This window comes from Plecotus auritus, assembly GCF_963455305.1.
Source record: "Plecotus auritus genome assembly, chromosome: 5".
Lineage (NCBI taxonomy): Eukaryota > Metazoa > Chordata > Mammalia > Chiroptera > Vespertilionidae > Plecotus > Plecotus auritus.
In genome coordinates this window covers 144,312,542-144,331,713 of record NC_137776.1, presented here as the reverse complement: position 1 = coordinate 144,331,713, position 19,172 = coordinate 144,312,542, and the positions used below count along the sequence as shown (strand labels likewise).

At 37.5% G+C, this 19,172-nt stretch overlaps 1 protein-coding gene across 1 annotated transcript in view; it reads right to left on the bottom strand.

The window, feature by feature from the left end:
- The window catches only part of RORB (RAR related orphan receptor B), a 178,386-nt gene extending 159,315 nt beyond the window's left edge, over positions 1–19,071 (bottom strand). Inside the window, exon 1 of the mRNA XM_080668738.1 lies at positions 18,966–19,071. Coding sequence (XP_080524864.1) covers positions 18,966–18,972 — 7 coding nt within the window. The 5' untranslated portion in view covers positions 18,973–19,071. The remainder of the gene's footprint in view (positions 1–18,965) is intronic.
- Between the last annotated feature and the right edge of the window lie 101 nt (positions 19,072–19,172).

Here is a 19,172-nt window from a genome sequence, read left to right as displayed (position 1 = left end):
TGTGGGGAAACATTGCAATTTATATCTGGTAAATGTTGAGTCTATAAGCTTTTCAACCAGATCTCGCTGAACAAATGTAAATAAATGTAAGAAAAAAACACACGAAACTATCATAACAATCTTGAGTTTCTTCTCTGTAATTGGAGGCATTGCTGTACTCAATGTTTTAAAATCAAGTTGACAGGTACATTAAAACCTGTTAGGTGAAAGTGAGGACACTTACTATGAAACAGGTCTAAGGGGGCAACTGAGAGATCAGCTAAAACTGTGACGCGGGCATATGCCAGACCAAGTCTCCAGACCCCTCTCTCTACTTTTGCTTGACTCCTCTTTTTATCCAGTGACCCCTATATTGTTAAATGCAAATTTTAAACAAGGTATAGTCATATATTTAATTTTTTTCCAAAGTTCAAACATTAGAGCCTCAACATTCTAAATTCATTTTAGTACAACAAAGCTTTTAATTTGACATTTCAGCATCTCTCAATTCTTTTTTCTATCTAACCAAATCTCTACTTCCCAATGAAAACTCTCTGGGAAGCCCATTCTACTTGAAAAATTAAACATATGTTGTAGATGTTGGTCTCGGACTCTCTGAACCTTAGTTTTTTTCATTTGCATCATAGAGACAACACTTCACATTGTTTTGTGACAATAAATATTAAGGAACAAAAATAAAGCACTTAATGAGGATTCAATACCAAGGCATTATGTAAATATCTCATACTGTCATTTCATGTCATTCAACCCTTACAATGACCCCATGATGCAGGTATTTATCTTCATTTTACAAAAAATTGAGACTCAGATAAGTTAAGTAAATTGCCCAGATCCACCCACATAGTAGTAAAGGCTGGATTGAAACCTGACAATCCCACTTTCATGTCTGGGATTGTAAATAGCCCCATATGTGTTCACAGACATAATCTGTCACATAGTAAGGATGGAGTAAAAGTCAGTTTCTTCTTTTACACTTCGTTTCATTTGGGGTGATATACACATTCTGCCTTACAATGTTGTCCCCAAACTTCTGTTCACTCTGTCCTTCCACCTGAAAAGCTTCTTAAGATTCCTTGCTGATAAAATTCTGCCCAATGTGAAGGTTTAGTTCAATGTGACTTCCCACAAAATTCATCCTATCACTGTAACATTGACCCTCTCACTACTTAACTCATCTAGATTTTACCAGTTACAGGGGTCCTTGGGCAATCGCATATTGTGTTGTATTATTAGTTAACAATTCACATCTGTCCTTTAGAAACCTTAGGAGTTTACTTCTTTAAGAAAGTGACAGCATTCTGCAATGGTTAAGAACACAGACTCAGGAGGTGGCCTGCCTGGGTCTGAATCCCAGTTTTGCCATTGACTAGATGAGTGATTTTGGATAAGTTACTTAACCTTTCTGTATTCAGTTTCCTCACCTATCAAATAAACTTAATAATAAACACTATTTTATCAAAGTTTGCTGTGAGGATTAATCGAGTTAACATTTATTAGAAATTAGACCTGGATATGCCACATAATAAGCACTATGTAGTATTTATTTTTCTAATAAATACCTTTTGTTCATTGAATCTCCTCCAACAACTACATGATGTTTAGAACATATTAGAAACACCAAATATTTGTTGACCAATTAGCTAATTGGTCTTTTTTTGGGTTACCTTTCCTCATCCATAATTAATTTTAAGTTTCAACAACCTATTGTGTGTGGATAAGATATAGAATTTAGAGCTGGGCCTTTAAAGATGTCTGACCTTAAGGAGTTAAAAATATAGAGAAGATAAACATATAAGAAGTTATACTTGAATATTAACTAATTATTCAACATAGGTATGTGTATAAATAATATACTGCAGACTCATTCTATTAATTGTGGCCAAGCTGCCTAGTACTTCTAGAAATAGATCTCCTTGGCTAATATCTAAGCTCCATAAGGTTTATAATTCTTTGCTTATTCTCCTCTGTGGTATTTCAGCATATTTTTTATGTATATTATCCTCTTAAGTCTTGAAACTTTCATTCAGTTACTTAACATTTATTGGATGTCAGATTTTGTGCTGGGTGATAAGAATACAAAGCTCAATAAGACATGGCTCCTGTCCTCAGGGAATTGACAGTCCAGTATGAGGTCAGCAAGCAACTGGCCACCACAGTTAGCCCACCATCTGCTTTTGTAAATGAAGTTTTATTAACACAGCCATGATTGTTCATTTACATATTGACTATGGCTGCTTTGGTGTTACTACATCAAAATTGAGTAGTTGCAACAGAGACCACATGGGCCATAAGGTCTAAAACATTCCTATCTGGGCTTTACAGAAAAAGTTTGCGGACTACTGATTTATTGGAATGTCCTGAAGCACCTCTTTTTTGAGGACGATATTGTTTTTATACCACTGATTCTGAGATTGGTCATCATCTAGAATTTCTACAGACCACTGCAACTTTAGAAACATGGGTGAAATGGACAGTTGATTATTGTCCAAGTCTCTCAGGTATGACTATGCCTGGTCATCTCAGAGAAGTTCATAGAGAACAGCTTATTATTCTTGGTTCTTCTTAGAGTTTGAAACAGTTGTTACCTAGGTACTTAATCTAATGCAGTTCCAAAGCAATTAGGATGCCAACAATTAGGATCAGAAAAAAAAAAAAAAAAACAGGGCAAACCACCATGAACTAGGAATTGTGGTCTTGGAGCATTCCCCTTCAACCTAGAACTCTTGTAAAAGCAGACTATATAATAAATACTATACCACTGCAAAAGGATGCAATTCTGAGGCATTTTAGATTATATGTTTTATAATAAAACTGACTAATCACTCTTTAAATATATTAATGGAATCTAAATCTCAAAGTGTTTTGATACCCATATGATACATTTGAAAAGAAAATCATAAATAAGGACTTCTGTAATAGAAATTTTACTATATATATTTTCTCCTTAAATTCATATTTTCATTTCACTACTCACACACAATTTTATTCTAATATCAAAATTTTTATATTTGAAAGTCTTTTATTAATCACCTGGTTATACTTCTCTGCAATAAAAATATGTATTTATATTTATATTTAACATTCCCCCCCTCTCCTGCAGACATGAATCCTGAGTGTTAACATTTCTTCTGGATTGATTTATTGTTATCATTATCACTAAATCACAATTGAAAGAATTACACAAATATATTACAAATTCTATATTTACTAAACATAAATTTAAAGGAAATTCAACTCTTAATAAGACAGATGGGGCTCTATTTTTCTTCCAGTTAATTCTACGACCTATACTTGTCTATTAGTTACTACTAGACTGTAATAGAGTTTAGCATCACTTCTATTCTTATTTTTGGTTTTAGAAATTTAAGTATTGAAAAACATATTTGCATAACTATATACATAGTTATACATGCAAGTGGAACTAATTTTGCCACAGCAACTTAACTCACTTCTTTAAACTCCTTCTGAAGTATATGTCTCAAATCACATAACATTCTACCATCCAAACAACTTTTAATGATTTATAACTGCCAAGTCTATTAGGTCTTTAATTTTTGTTGAAAGTAAAGACATGGAAACTAGCCGATTTACAAAAATATTTTGCCCACTCAATAGAATCATTCCCTTTCTCAGTATTAAAATCAATATTTCAAATTGTCCCTGAGTTTTAGTGCAATGAAATTTTTTCCATCTTGGGAACCATGTACATAATGAAATTATTTGAAATGGGTGAGAGTTTGGTCTCTCTTTTGTGCAGTGGAAGTGGAGTTATTATGAAAGGGAAGGTGAAAAAAAGGAACCAGGTTTCTCAGAGAATATGTCAGAAAACTGAGGATCTATAATGTGATTGCATTTAGAAAGCCTTCATCTACTCCTAGGACAGTGTTTCTTTATCTTAGCACTATGAATATTTTTGGGGCAGAAGAATTTGTTTTGGGGAGCTGTCCTGTACATTGTGGAATATTTAGCAGCATTCCTGACCTCTGCCTACTGGATGCCAGTAGCATCTCCTAATTGTGACAACCAAGAATGGCTCTTGACATTGCCAAATGTGTCAAAATGACCTATGTCCCAGCAATTCCACTTTTGGGAATATATCCCAAGAAACCTGAAACACTAATCTGAAAGAATATATGCACCCATATGTTCATTGTAGTATTATTTACAATAGACAAGATTTGGAAGCAGCCCAAGTGCCCATCAGTAGATGAATGGATAAAAAAAAACTGTGGTACGTTTACATAATGGAACACTACTTGGCCATAAAAAAAGAAGGAACTTTTATCCTTTGTAATAGCATGGATGGATCTGGAGAGCATTATGCTAAGTGAAATAAGCCAGTCTGAGAAAGATAAGTACCATATGATTTCACTCATATGTGACATCTAATGAACAAAATAAACTAAAAACAAAATAGAAAGAGACTCATAGATAGTGAACAGACAGACAGATGTCAGGGGGTGGGCAGTATTGCAGGGCTGGGTTTAAAAAGTGAAGGGATTAAGAAAAAAAAATACCACACCAAAAACCTCATAGATACAGACAACAGCATGATGATTATAGAGGAGAAGGGGGTGGGAGAAGACAGAAGAAAGTATAGCATGGTGATGGAAGGAGATTTGATTTTGGGTGGTGAATACACAATTACAATATACAGTTGATGTACTATATAATTGTACACATGAAACCTATATAATTTTATTAACCAACGTCACCCCAATAAATTTAGTACAGACTGTCAAAATGGTAGGGACAAAATCAGCACCTGTTTTGAACCATTGACTTAGGTGTATGAGTGCCCAGGAATGAAGACCACCTGAGCAGTGAACATCGTACTTGAATTCTGCTCTACTCAGTACCAACAAGTTTCCAATAGCCTTACGGGCAAATCAGATTCCTCAACTACCTTAAAGCATAGCAATATTTTAAAATTTCCCACAATCCCACCAATAGGAATCAATGCATCCTCCATATTCTTATATTTTGAGATCTAAGTGTGTCTGTGCTGGTGTTCTTTAACATCTCTAAGGATTGCAAAGCCCCACAGTGTTGTCAGGGGCTAGATATGGGCTAGTTTAACTGAGGTAAAATGAAGGCAAGTTGATTAATTTTTCTATATGAGTATCCTATTCTCATCTTTCCTTCAACATTTGAAGCAGTATATTTCTCAAATCAAGATGAGCCTTCAGAGACAAAAGGGGCAAAATTAACCTACCCTTAAGAAATTAATCAGGCAGAACGCTTCTTTTCCTAATGATGGAGAAAGTTTTTTAAATTGTATATTATTATTATTATTATTATTATTATTATTGCTATTTTCACTATTCATTATGAATTACAGCATATGGCTTCCAAGAAGACTAGACTCTTAAGCTCTTTAGAGGATAGAACTGAAACATATTCACCCTGTATCTTTAATACATAAGGTAGTGCCTGTTGCATAAAAGGTCCTTGATAAATGTTTCATAATGAATGAGTGAATAGTTGTGTAAATATTAAATAAGTTAATTTTCTCTATGAGCCATTAAACTTTCAACCTTAACCTTTTTATCATGCCAGCTGACCTCAGGCAAATGAATGAGCTAAATACAATAAGTTGTGGATAAAGAATAGCCTTACTACTATGCTGGAGCACTTACGTTGACATTTAGGATTAATCTACAGAGAATGTGTAGAAAATTTGGGAAGAACAGAAATGGTAATAAGAAAACCTGATACCTGATATCTTAAGATCCCAAGGTGATTTTAAAAATTGTATGTTTTCTTCAAATTTTTGTGCATTTTATATAATTTATATCAGACAGTATGTGTAATTTTGCATTCCAACCTTTATATTAGTCTTTAGGTTTAGTGAGGTCAGGGATGATATCTTTCTTGATCACCATTTTAACCCTAGAACCTAAAACACATTGTCAGGTTCATATAAACACGTAATACTAGTGACATATATTACATACACGGTGAATATATAGTGGTTTAACAGTGAGTACCTACTAAATCAAAGTGCGCCATAAAGAACAGTAAACCAAAGTGTTCCTATATTGTTGTAAATATCATAATGAGGCTATAGTGCTTTTAGGTATATGCTTTTGCTACTTTAGTTTATTTCCTTTGAAAAGATTCCTAGAGTGTGAATTACTGAGCGAAAGAATATGGTCATTTTTAAGGGTATGGCTCAATGACTATACCAATATCAACACCTACTCTAGAACACGAGGGTGTCCAATTCATCACATCATTCCATAATTTGACAGGTGTTTTGATTTCTTTAATACGTGAAGTTGAGCTCTACCTTTCCAATTATTTACTAGCCATTTATATTTCCTCTTTTTATAAAACAAGTGTTTGCTTTTTTATTTTGGGACTGTTTTTTAAGGTGTTGAGACTGCATTTTTAAACTCTTAAAAAGCACTCTTTCTATTTTGGGGTTTCCTTGGACTTAGCTACGCAGGGCACATTGCTATTCATACCTATTCTGCATAGCTTACAAGGTTGCTGTGTGGATCACCCAAAGGGCATCTACGGCAGCTCACTGAGAACTATAGAGCACTAAATACAGAGAAGATATTATTATTAATTTTCCCTGCTATTGCATTTGTAAAGAGATGAGACTGCATCTGTCAGCTCCTCTCAAGTTTACTGAGTTCCTTTTAAAAATGTTTACAGAATTTTCCTTAAAAGCAGTCATAGTACAAAGACTGACAGAATTAATGAGTCTGAAGAAATATACTGCAATTTCTAAAAGACAGACCAAGCAAAGAAGGTATTTTATAAGAGGTAAAACAAAGAGAATCACCTGAGACAACCTTACTTCTTTTTTCCCCCCACTGTGATATTATTAAACATTCAGGATTGCTTAGTATAAGATGAAGACAATCCAATGCAGATTCTGATGCAATCCATTTTCTTTCTAATAGTGTCTGTGGTCAGTTAAGTTGTGGGAGTCAGGACCATTATATAATAAGATCAATTTGAGTGCTGGAAAATAAATGATGGGGTATGATGGTGTTTCTAGCTATGTCTGTATAGCATGGAATATGCTGAAGAGGCCTGAAAAATCAATAACAGTGAACTAATAAATGTACTTTTAAGGAAATGTGAATGGACTTAATTTGAAAGCATAAAATTTAACCATGTAAATAATAGTTTGATGTAAGGGATATTATGTTTCAGCCAAAATGCAAAACACATTAAATCGCAATATTGTCAGGGAGGAGCAGAGTTCTGCATTTATTTAGAATTAATGTCAAATGTAATTGCATGTTTTCTTTATATTGCTAGGCACAATTAGACATGGCACCTTTTTAATGTTGTCAAGGTTCTTTCCTTAAGAAAATGTTTTATGCTTGTACAAAACATAAAATTGAATAGGATGATAATAAGCCTTTGATAAAATGGTGTGCTGATGAGACTTTCAATCCCAATCAGACAGAATCAGTTAAACGCAGGTAGGTAAACGGTGGTATGGTAGATTATTCAACCCATTGTTTGACTTGAAATACGCCCAAGGATAGATAATCTCCCTCTTGACAAACATAAAAACCAGAGGAGAGAATTGACAAGCTGAGAGACAAATGAGTGGATTAACATTATAAACTATGAGGTAAGTGCATGTTGCTTATTGAATGAAGAAGAATCTCATATTAAGACATAACAGTCTTTATAGCTATTTCTTCTAACATTGTGTCCTTCCTTAAAGCAGATGCAGATACATTAGGATCTTAGTGGAAGAATCCTCTATAAATATGCAATTTTACTAAAAACTTAAAATCTCTTTAAATGAAGGCATATTTGAGTTTATGAAATCATATTTTAAAAACTTTGAGGGGATAATTATGGTAACAAAAATTTTAGTGTATATACTTTAACTTAGTTATTATTTTTACTGGCCAGTTTCTATTCAGAATCTGTAGATTTTTCTACTATATTTATTTTAATTTTTTCCTGGAATTGGTAAGTGTCTATTATTTTAGGAGTAAAAACTATGGAGAACTATGGTTTGCTTAAGGGGATCATGTGATTGAATGAAAATGGCTTTACTATAAAATTATTTATTCTACATATGGTCAAAACACTCTTGAGAGTTTTGGTAAAAAGTTTTACCTGCAGGCCAATGCTGGCCAAATGATCATGGAGGCTGCATCTGGACTTAGCAAGTATTAATGTCATGATTGATTAGTGATGTCTGCTGTGGGTGTAGGGGTGACAAAAAATAGTACAGCCTAAGGGAGAAAGCAGAGAGTAATGAAAATAGAACTGGACTCAGAGTCAGAAGCCCCTGATGGAAGTCAAATTCTGGTCTCCATTTCTTTTAACAAATAATTCAGGAGAAGTCATTCATCTATTTTTTTTTCCCATTTAGGAAAAAAGGGATTAAAAACACTGGATACTTAAGAAATTCAAGTGAAAAAAAATTATCTAAGAAATTCCTTAGAATTTTACAAGAAACCACTTTTGTTGTGCTTGAGACTATTGTCTTAGAAGGCATCACCTCTTATACATAGTAAGTCCTCAATAATCAAGGTCTGTCGAATCACATTTAAACCTGATCCACTATTGGGGGAGGAGAGGAGGTTTGTCACCTGCAACTCTGCCATGTAAAATGATAAAAAGAATGTCTATCTTTGACTCTAAATCAGTACTCATGTCAACCATGTTAGATAACCTTTCCAAGATCATAAATGAAATTTCGGTGGAAAGAAATTCAGGAACTTATTTCATTACCAAAAAACACTTTCTAAAACCAATAAAATAAAATTCAATTTATTGTGACAGGGGTGGCAATCAGATTAACCTTTAGTAATATTAGTAAACAAAATAAAACAAAAACACAACTGGAAGGTATTAATGATACCTTATTAGCATACTATTGATATTTCTGAGCTTTTCTTGGAAAGGTATGCCAAAGCCCTGTTCTTTTGTACTTAATTTTTTTAAATCACAAGAATGAAAATATATTTCCAAGGGTAAAAGTGCTTAGAATTAAGCCTTTTAAGTGGTAGTCAGTATTTAAAGGGGGGAAAAAACAACAACACCCAGAATATTGGTCTGTTTTAAATTTAATTGTAGCGCAAACAAAAATCCCTACATAAATTTATCTGAAATATGTTGTTTCTGTAACAAACAAAAACAAATTATTGCCTTAAAACACTGCACCTTAATGATGTGATGTGTTTTTCTGAACAAATGTTACTGTATTCAACCAGACTGTGTGGCATTTGCTCATATTTAAAAACTGTGGAAATTTGGACAAGGCTTCTTTTTTCTTTTTTAAAAAGGAAAGTGTTTAATTCCTTCACTATGTGCCAGGCACAACTTATGTACAAGTTAATAGAAAATGTTCTATATAGTAATTTTATTATTTGACCTGACAATGATAACCACAGCCAATTACCAATTAGAAACTCAACATGTCTAAGTTCTTTAAACTTGGATGTTATTGTTTGATTCTGGAATCTAGAAGCTAGCAGCTGCTGGATGATAACATATGACTTGCATGTTCATTCTGTCTCAAGCTATAACATGAAATTTTTATTTGAGAAACTTAGAATATGGGTTCTCATTTTAGTCGGAAAGAATGCACATGAAACACTTTTGAGAACCATGTCTTGGACAGGTGAAATTAAACATCTTTTAAATGTAGTTTGATAAGTAATTAGTTTTAATTAGTTTTATTACATTATTTAGGCAAATAAAAATACTACTACTGTCTGAATTGTATATTCTCAGAATTACAAGCAACAACACATTCTGACCCTATTTAATAACACTGTCTTTGAAAAGTCTTTGTAATGGAAAGATCAAAATAGTGGTTTAGTATTTACTAAGTAGTAGGCCGATTTTCATAAAAACTAGAGTAAAAATCTAGATGTATATTATATGTAGCACTATAAAAAAAATAAAACCACTTTTCTCCGAAAGTTCAGTCTCCATTTACCACACAGAGGAGCACACTGGCCCAGGCATAACATGAAGTGGTGATGTGTCCATTCATACAACATGAGCACGGAGGAATTACAATAGCAGGTGAGGGAAGAGGCATCCAGAAAACCAGCTGCCTTATTAAATAACTGTTCAATCAAAGCTTTTCAAAGTTAGTACCCTCTCTTTTAACCTCTCACTTTTTAAAAAAAAGCCCCAAGAAATGGGGTCATTCAGCCACTTCTTAAATTCTTCCAGGTCCAAGAAGTAAACAGATCAAGCACAATAGCCATTTTAGTATCAGGATGTGTTACAACAGAAGAGAAGCCTTCCTTGGCCTAATAAATTCTAATTAATAATCAGCATTAAAAAATATATCTATTTTTCAAGACTGAAAATACATGACTCCGTGACTCAACGTGTAGAAATTTGAAGATGAGGCTCATGCTAAAGCAGAGGGTTATGACTAAGAGTGACACTTGGCTGCCTGGATGTCTCAAGTGGTGACATCTACTTTTGTGACTTCTCCCCAGCCCAAGATCTGGTTTTCAGCTTTGTAGGTTCAGAAACTTGATCTTGCTAGTGTTTCAGAGTGGATTAGACCTTAGTCTGAGGATTCAGGTTAACTAAACTCGCAAGAACTAACATTCAAAACTAGAATGCCAAATTATCACTTCAAATTGAAGAGTCTAATTAGGAATTGTAGTGGTTATTTTTTTGGCCGATTAGTGATTTTACCCATAGATAATGCTGGGGTGAACACGGCCAATAGTTGCTTTTCACACTCACATTTTTGTTACTGTCTAGGAGTCCAGGATTTTCCTTCTTTAAAGATGCTTAAGAGAGAGAATAGCTCAAAAGTCTGTAAGACCATTATGTGTTGATTTTATAGTTTAATATTCATAGTTCAACCTTTATCCAAGTTCTTGGAATGTAAGAGTTTGAAGAATATTAGTGTGGCCCTCAGACACTGCCAACTCACCCTGTTACTCCCACGAATTTTATTCTTCCTGATATCTAGTAATCTAAGATACTCTCTGGAGCAGATATCGCTATTTTTAGGTAATACCTTAAATGTTAAAGAACATGAAACTCAATATATATCAGCCATTTTCTTATTTTACAAAAATAAGAATTTCTTTTATAAAAAAGAAGCATATAGGGCTATTATAAAGTATTTTTCCTTTTTTTTTTTTTTTTTGCTGGTGATACTTTTTAATTTTTTTACAAGTTACTCTCTTCCTTACACCAATATTTGTCTCCTTTGGTACATTTTTTTTTTTTTTTTTTTTTGTAATTTAAGAACTACCTTAGGGATTTTTAAAAATTGTGGCTTTCAAATTATTTTGCTAGTGTAAGTTTCATTTGAGAACAATACCACTACTTTCTCTATGTCAGAATATGCTCTTTTTGGAATGGTTCTATGCCAATAAACTTTCACATAATATGAAAGGCAACTGAGGAATACAACAAACTATAATTTAAACAACCTCATTTATGATGAACAAATTAATCTACAGATGGACTTCTCATCCTTAGAGGCCCATCTCCTGTGAGAGCTGTTCTGACATTCTGATAATGTCCCACTGTATTTTGTTCTGCTCTTGCTTTGATTATAGCTGTCAGAGCCTCACCAGTTGACTATACTTTAGCAACTTGAGCCCGGTTCTGTGCCTGGCTTTGAGTAGATAGATAAATATATTATGAATAAATAAATATGAGTCACATACATTTCTATTTGGATATATATATAACTGTAAAAGATGAAATCTTTGAGTTTATTTCTTTTTAAATTAAAACTGAAAGGAGAAACATTGAGAAGATGATCTTATTCTCACATATTCAAGAGTATATTTTAATTTGGGCTCCTAGAAATAAGTTGATCGATGAATTTGACAAAGTTTTCTGAACTTGGTTCCAAATAAGAAGGAGAAAAATTTGTAATTGAAAATATATTTTATAGACTAGTCAGAAAACTAAAATAGAACAATATCAGCAAATATTTTTGCAACACTAATATTCATTTATTTCATGCCAAGTAATGGTTATAAATGCCAAGGCCTTTTAAAAAGCTTTTGATGTTTCTTTTTTAAAGATAATTTTGTGTCCAAATCAGAGAGAAACTTTTGCACTTCTAATCTGAAATTAAAATGGTGTGTAACTGCTGTTGTTACATGATAACAATATAATTGTAATGAAATTCATGTAAAAAGGAGAATGCTTAACAAATTTTTAAAATATGATTTAAAATTGACTTGTCATAATATGCATTGGAAAAAAGCTTTGTTCTGAGATAAAACCTATCTAGCATTTTCCTTTAAGCATCCCAAATCTTTCTTATGTGCCACAATGCCAGGATATTGGATTTACATGAGTACAAAATATTGTGGGCTAGTACCAAAAAATATAATTTGGTAAACAACCAGATCAATTTGCTCTTCCTTTGCTTATATCTGTGATTAGAAAAATATAACCCTGGACCACATGATATGATAACTAATCATACAAAAAATGTCATCAACTAAAACCTTGTCTAGTAAAGTAATTTACAAAGTCAGCATACTCAACCAGTTAATAAAATATTCACTAAGCAGAGGTGAACACATTTAAGTCAAAGCAAATTACTTTTGCTCCTTTATAAAAGCGTGTTTTGAACAACTGTTTCCCCTCATGTTTTTGCAAAAGGTGACACATTCATTTGGTGGCACATGCTTAAGCCAATAATATCCCAATTTAATTTTAAAACAAAATTTATCATGTAATTATTATAAAGTTATATTTTATTTCCAATATTTATAAATAACAACTAGCGAAGAAAAATGGCATGTTATATTAAGTATAAAAATATTATACCTTCTGTGTCATTTTTAAATGTTCTGGGTGCTTACTATGCAATATATTAGACAATGTAGGTAAAATATATGTTGAATAGCATTTTAACTCATATAAGCACTAATAAACTTGTACTTATTATGGAGACAAAAAATCTAGGATTTAAAATTTATTGATGGCCTCTTAGCTATATTTTAAAAGATAAACTGAGCAAGCCAAAATTCTAAGTGGACTGCAATGCATAATAATTTTGTGACACTATTATCACAGTATTTCCTTTCATAAGAATCTACCCCCCATGCCATTAGTTAACCACATTGTTATTATATTTAGCTTGATTCACTATAAATGCCGTTATAACACCTGTGGTTTCCCTCATTAAGAAGTGAATGGATGGGGTCAGGGGTTGAAAGGGCAGCATATGCGCTATGAAAGAACTAGTTAACATAGCCTATTATATTGGTGCACTGGTAAATCTCATTTCTATTCATCAGATGATTAGTTCAATCAATATTTATTCCTCTATGCTCCCTTTGTCTTGTGCTACAAAGGAGACATCCTTCAAAATCATGGCATAAGCCTTGTTATCTATGAATTTGTTGCTTAATTTGGGAGGGAATATTTCATTTATTTGGCAGACCTGAATTCTTTGATTTCTTTTCCCTTCTAATTATCATTAGGTAGTATAATGGAATTTTGTGTAGATTATTTATAAATAGATGCTATTAACAGTTTCTTTTTTATGCGACTCAAGTATCACATGTATTCATTTCTTCTTTTTGAATGTTCTGGAAAGTTGCTTGTGTTTCTCTAAACATGTTTGAATTTGGAAGTCTGGGTTGTGAAAGCAAAGATAAGAATGAATTCCTCTTTCAAATATTCATTCTTCTTGCCTGAGTGGGTGGTTATAGGCACATACATATACATATTGTGTATCAGTGTATATCAACAGACGCCTCCAAAACATACTATTATCTGCTAGAGATTCTGTTAAGTCAGAGATTTTATTCAAAGTAAGACAAATATTTGCAAGGAGTTGTAATTGGAAGATGATTACAAAATTACAGGAATAATACTTTATGTGTAAAGTGCTCATTTTACCAACAGTCACCATTCATTACATTACAAAAAGGCTTATTTCATTCGTTTACTTTATCCTTTAGATAATAATGAATGAGATAGTAAAACTACATGTAGAATAAAAAAACACATTAATTACTAAGCCCAATGTCCATTACTAATACTTCCTTTTCTGTATATTTTTAACATATCAATGAAATAATTTGTTAATATCAGTTACATTAATAGCAATGTAATTTAGAGTCCATGTTTTTGTTTGTTTGTATAGAATACAGAAATTATTTAATCAATAAATTCTCTTCATAATATTAGAATGATATAAAGTATATTTTAAGTCACCTCAATCATGAATAACTTTATCACTAATATCGTACGTGCTCATAACTTTTGATCCGTTTCAATCTGTCTAGAATTTAATGGTCTTAACTTTGGCATTAATTCTCCTATCTCCTCGTATTTCACCAATGTACAGTGGCATTGATGCTATTGTTCACAATTTAAAACCTCACTTTATTAAATTTGCAGAGTACCAGTAGACCCACACATATAGAATTTTTAAACTTAATAATTTACTAGAATAATTTTTACCTCTGCATTAGTTGAATGCTATGCACTGTATTTTAAATTAGAAGTATATCATTATTTCAGTGAAAAAAATCTAGTTAATCTGTCACGAGTCACACTTTTATTTTTAGGGCTATTGTAGCAAAAGTATAAAAATGACACAGGCCACATGGTATTTCTAAAAGGTGGATACAAGTTTATAAAATGTGAACTAATAGCTGAAAAAAGTTTTACTTGTATTTTTATCTAGAAAAACTTCTTATATTGAATCACTTATGGGACAATTCTGCATATGCTACTTTTAGAAAAAAGTAGTATTATTACACTCTTTGGATGTCATTTTCATGAAGACAGACCCTAAAACTTCACATCTAGTTAGTGCTATAAAATCTTTGGTGCTGTAAAATTTTGTCTCATGACTCTGAAACACATTTAAAATACAATAAACGCAAACACACACCTGGATGAGGACTTTTAAGGCTGTTAATGGTTTGGTATTTAACAAATTGTTACCAAAATAAATGTTAACACTCTATTTGATTGAGTATAAAATAAATGTTATTTAAGTTAAAGTAAAACCTCACATAAACCACTTTAATAATGATGCAAGAAACCATCTTTTAAGGGTGTTCTAATGATCAAAACCTATCCTGTTGTTGATGGAAAATCCACTTCTAAGTTTTAAATTAATGCTAACAAAGGAGTTTAATCTTTATTCTTCATGTTTATGAGGCCTGCTTCTCAAAATTTCTTCCTTTATATTCCATGCTGGTTTCCCAGTTTCTGATATTCTGAAAATACAGAAAAGTAAAAAGGCTCGGTGGGTGTTATATGTATTCCAGAAGCCCAGGATGTCAGGTACTTATGTGTCATAATATGTACTTGTTACTCACCCGGGATGTTTGTGGCTCTATATTTTTCAACAATACTTGAAATATAGCCTTAGGATTTTTCTTTAAACTGTTTGAATGTTTATCTTTCTTGGAATAAAGGTAGCTTACTGATAATTACTTAATGAACTATTATTAATGGTCTACTGACAGAGATGTCCTTCCAATAATGTTTTTTAACTGTGGGAGGTGGAATGTTTGTTAGAGATATTTCAGTGGAATAGGTGGAGGAAATTAAGAACTTGTTAGGGGATCTAAAGGCCTGGCCAGCAGGACATTCTGAGCTCCAGGTTTCAGAAGGGCTGCCATACCTCTGAAAGCAAGCGTCCTTATCCCCTTCCCCTAAAGTTAGCAATTAATAAAAATTAACTACCTGAATAGAACAGATGAAATCTGGGCTTTAGAAAAACCAAGCCCCATCCTTGTTTACAGCAAGCATAAAACCAGATTTCTAATCCTGGGAGCCACAATCACCTATTGACTGTCACGACATCTGTGCCCTTGTGTTTGGAAGCAGGGTTTTCTGCTCAGGCAGGGCTGCAAAATCCTACCATTTTGGCCCCCCTGTAGCATAAACAGCTGACAGGACTCTCAGGAAGGAGTCTTGTAACCCACACCTTGGCTTACTCCTTTCTCACCTATGGATGGACCCAATTACAAGTCCCCCCTTTCGCCTTCGGAAGTTCCCAAAAATGCAATCTACGAAGAAGCAGCGTCTATGGAACTGATGCGGTACCCTCTAGCAGACAAAGGGGGAAATGCTTTGTGCGCCACCAAATACAACCTCCTCCGCCCCAGGCCAGCCCGGAGTGAGTCAAAGGCCCGCCGGGATTCAGTTCCACTGTGGAGCAGGACAATGACCTCAAAGATCAGCGCTCCTTAACCCCTTTCTCACCCCAGCACGTTCCTCAGGATAAAGTCTCTTAAATATCCTAGACTTGGAGGTGGCGGGTGGAGGTAGGGGGTGGGTTTGCTGAGTTGGTCCGGAGGGCAGGCGACCACTCAATCCAGGACCAAGTTTGCGACTCGCTGCCTGACTCAGAATAGTCGCCAATTGCAAGCCTTGGAGCCCAGGCCGAGGCTCTGACTGGGGATGGGGACGCCCTGGGGATGGGGAGCATGTGCGCGCGCGCCCGTGAGTGTAGTGTTGAGTATTGGGGAAATGGGGTGGGCACACTGTAAAGCTGAACTCAAAACCGCCCTTCTCCCCCAAATACAGTCCGCTTAGCAGCCCAGGCACAAGAGAAAGCTGACTCGTTTCCGCTCTCACTTCTCAAGTTCACACTCAAGTTCAACCCCTGATTCCCACAAGACGTCTGAGTAGTCTGGACCTTTTCTCAACCCATCCTTAAAGAACAACCCCCGATGACGCAGGAGGGCAAGGGCAAAATACACAGCGATGGCAGAGGAGAGACCGTAAGGGGTCAAAGAAGGAGAGACCAGGAGAGCGAGAGAAAGATCCCTCCACCTTTTAAGCTTGTTTCTGTCTCCATCGCTTGCCACCAAGCCGCCTGAGAGCCGCCTTAAGTTAGAACTTGAAAGCGCTCCTGGGCACCTGGCAAGGGGGGCGCCCTCTAGAACGCAGGTGAGGGCTTAGACTGGGTCCTCCTGGTGAGCATGAGGCTAGCGCCTAGCTTTCAACCCTTCAGGCTGTTTAGTCCCCAAAGTGAAGCCTTGTTGGACCCAGATCCTCGCTGGCCAAGTGCTCCTTCAGGAGCAGCGCGATCCAGCTACATCCACTCCCGTCCGGCACTCCTGTTTTCTGCAATTTAAGGGGAAAGTGAGTGGCTTGTATGCCCCAGGTCCTAGGACCCAGCCGGAGCTGAGGTGGCGCGTGGTTTTGGACCTTCCTTCCGAACCTAAGAACGCAGCCCCTGGAGGAGTGTTGGAAGGGGAGGAGTAACGGAGGGACGAACTAGCAGTCCCAGACCCCAGCAGAGAAAACTAAAGGAGAGGGGATGGTGATAAGATGGGACAGAAAAAGAAAAAAAGACTCGTTTTCTGAAAGAATTTGGACAATGGAACATGTGTCCAAGCCCCCAACTGGGGCACTAAACTGGAACCAGCTCGCACTCATGCCCCCCCCCCCCCCCCCCCCCGCCTTCCAGTGCGGGAATCAGTCAAGACCATCCCGCTAGGACATCCCTGTTTCTTATCTTCAGCTACCTTCCTCCTACTCACCTCCCTATACAACCTCTCCGTTCCTCCTCCTCTTTTCCTTGCTTGCCACAGCGGGCTAGCCCACTCTCCGCCCTAAGCGTCCAGGCCTGGGCTCACCCCATGCGGGGTGGGGTGGGGGGGCATGCACACAGCCCCTCAGTGCTCTTCTAGAGAGGTGTTGGGGGAATGAGTGGCAGGCGAACGCAGTCAAATGGGAAGCGATGAGTGTTTACAGATGAACTCTCCCAAGATCTTCCTGCCTAACCCACCTGCCGCGGTGTCAGGGAAGTAGGAAGGTCCCGAGTTGGCCGTTTCCAACTTTCTGTTGCCAGGACCAGGAGGGACGTATGCAGGGGAGAAGAGATTACCCCTCTCCTTTCCAAAGAGTGGCCAGAGAGAAAAACTGGGGGGATTGGGGCTTGTATGCCCCAAGTCCTAGGGCCCAGTCGGAGCTGCACAGATCCCCGTAGCACGAGGGCACCCGTCCTGCTCTCCTAGAAAAGAGGGAAGTTGTGGCCAAGTGGAAAGTGGAAGAGAGTGGGTCCGGACACACCGCGCAGAAAACCTGAAGGTCCGTCACCGCAGCAGAGGAGACGAACACAGTGACTCCCTAAAGCCGGCCAGGCGAGCCGCCCGGGCACCCAAAAGTGCAGCAGGAGCGGGTGTCTCGTCTCTGTTCCCAGCGCGCCGCCTGCTCGCCCAGGGGTGCTGCGGCCTGGGTCGCGGCCGGGGGTCTTGGCCCCAGCACTGCCGCAGCGCCATCTCCTGCAGTGGGCCTTTGACAAAGGGCCTTTCCCACCGTGGGTGACGCGGGCTCTCCTATCCTCTGGAACTTTCTCTGCAGAACTTTTTTCGGGGTGGCGCTCGTCCCTGGTCTGCGCGAGCTCGGGCACGCGGACCTGGCCTGGGCGCAGCGCTGGCACGACAGACGCGCGCTGGGGACCATCTCCGAATCCGCGTCCTGCCCCGCGACACCACCCCTCACCCTACCACTCCCACGAAGGGACGCCTCAGCCGCCCAGGTCGCTGGTGGGCTTTGTAACCTAGAGAGGGTGTGTGTCCGCGCGCTCCCGCCCCACCAGCCGCGGGGCCGCCCCGCGCGTCCAACCCCGGCCGGTGACCGCCGCGCGCCGGGCGCTTCCAGCTGCTTCTGATGAGAATCTACCCTCTCCCGGCTCTCCCTCCATCCCGCGTCCGCTTCCGCCCCGAGAGCTACTAGCAAAAATGTTCAGAGCAACTCAAGGGCTGGGAAGAAGCAACTGGAGTCGCTCCTCTCTCCAAAAAGCGCCCTCCCGCGACCCTCCAGAACTCCCAAGAGGCAACAACACCTCCCCACAACTTTCCACGCCCAGGCCATTGGTAGCCCACCTGAGAACACCGAGTCCGGACTGCGTCCCGCCAACCTCCTACCCTTCGGCTGGGTGCACTCCCCTGCCCCGGCTCCCCATCTGGCTGGAGTTGGCCGGACCCGTGGAGCCTCGGTGCCCACAGAGCCTCAGTGGCCGCGGGCTCGCTTACCTCGCATGGTGTGGCCGCTCTCCCGCTCCGCGTAGTCATGAAGCTGCTCCCAGCCCGAACCCCGGAGAGCCCAAAAATCCCGCTCAGCACGCGTGAAGAAGGTGGTCGGTGAAGAGCTGCTCCGCTGAGAAAACCATTTAGGCGGACGCTGTGGCCGGAGGGTGACGTTTGCCGCCGCCGCCGCTGCTTGGTTAACAGTTTTGATGA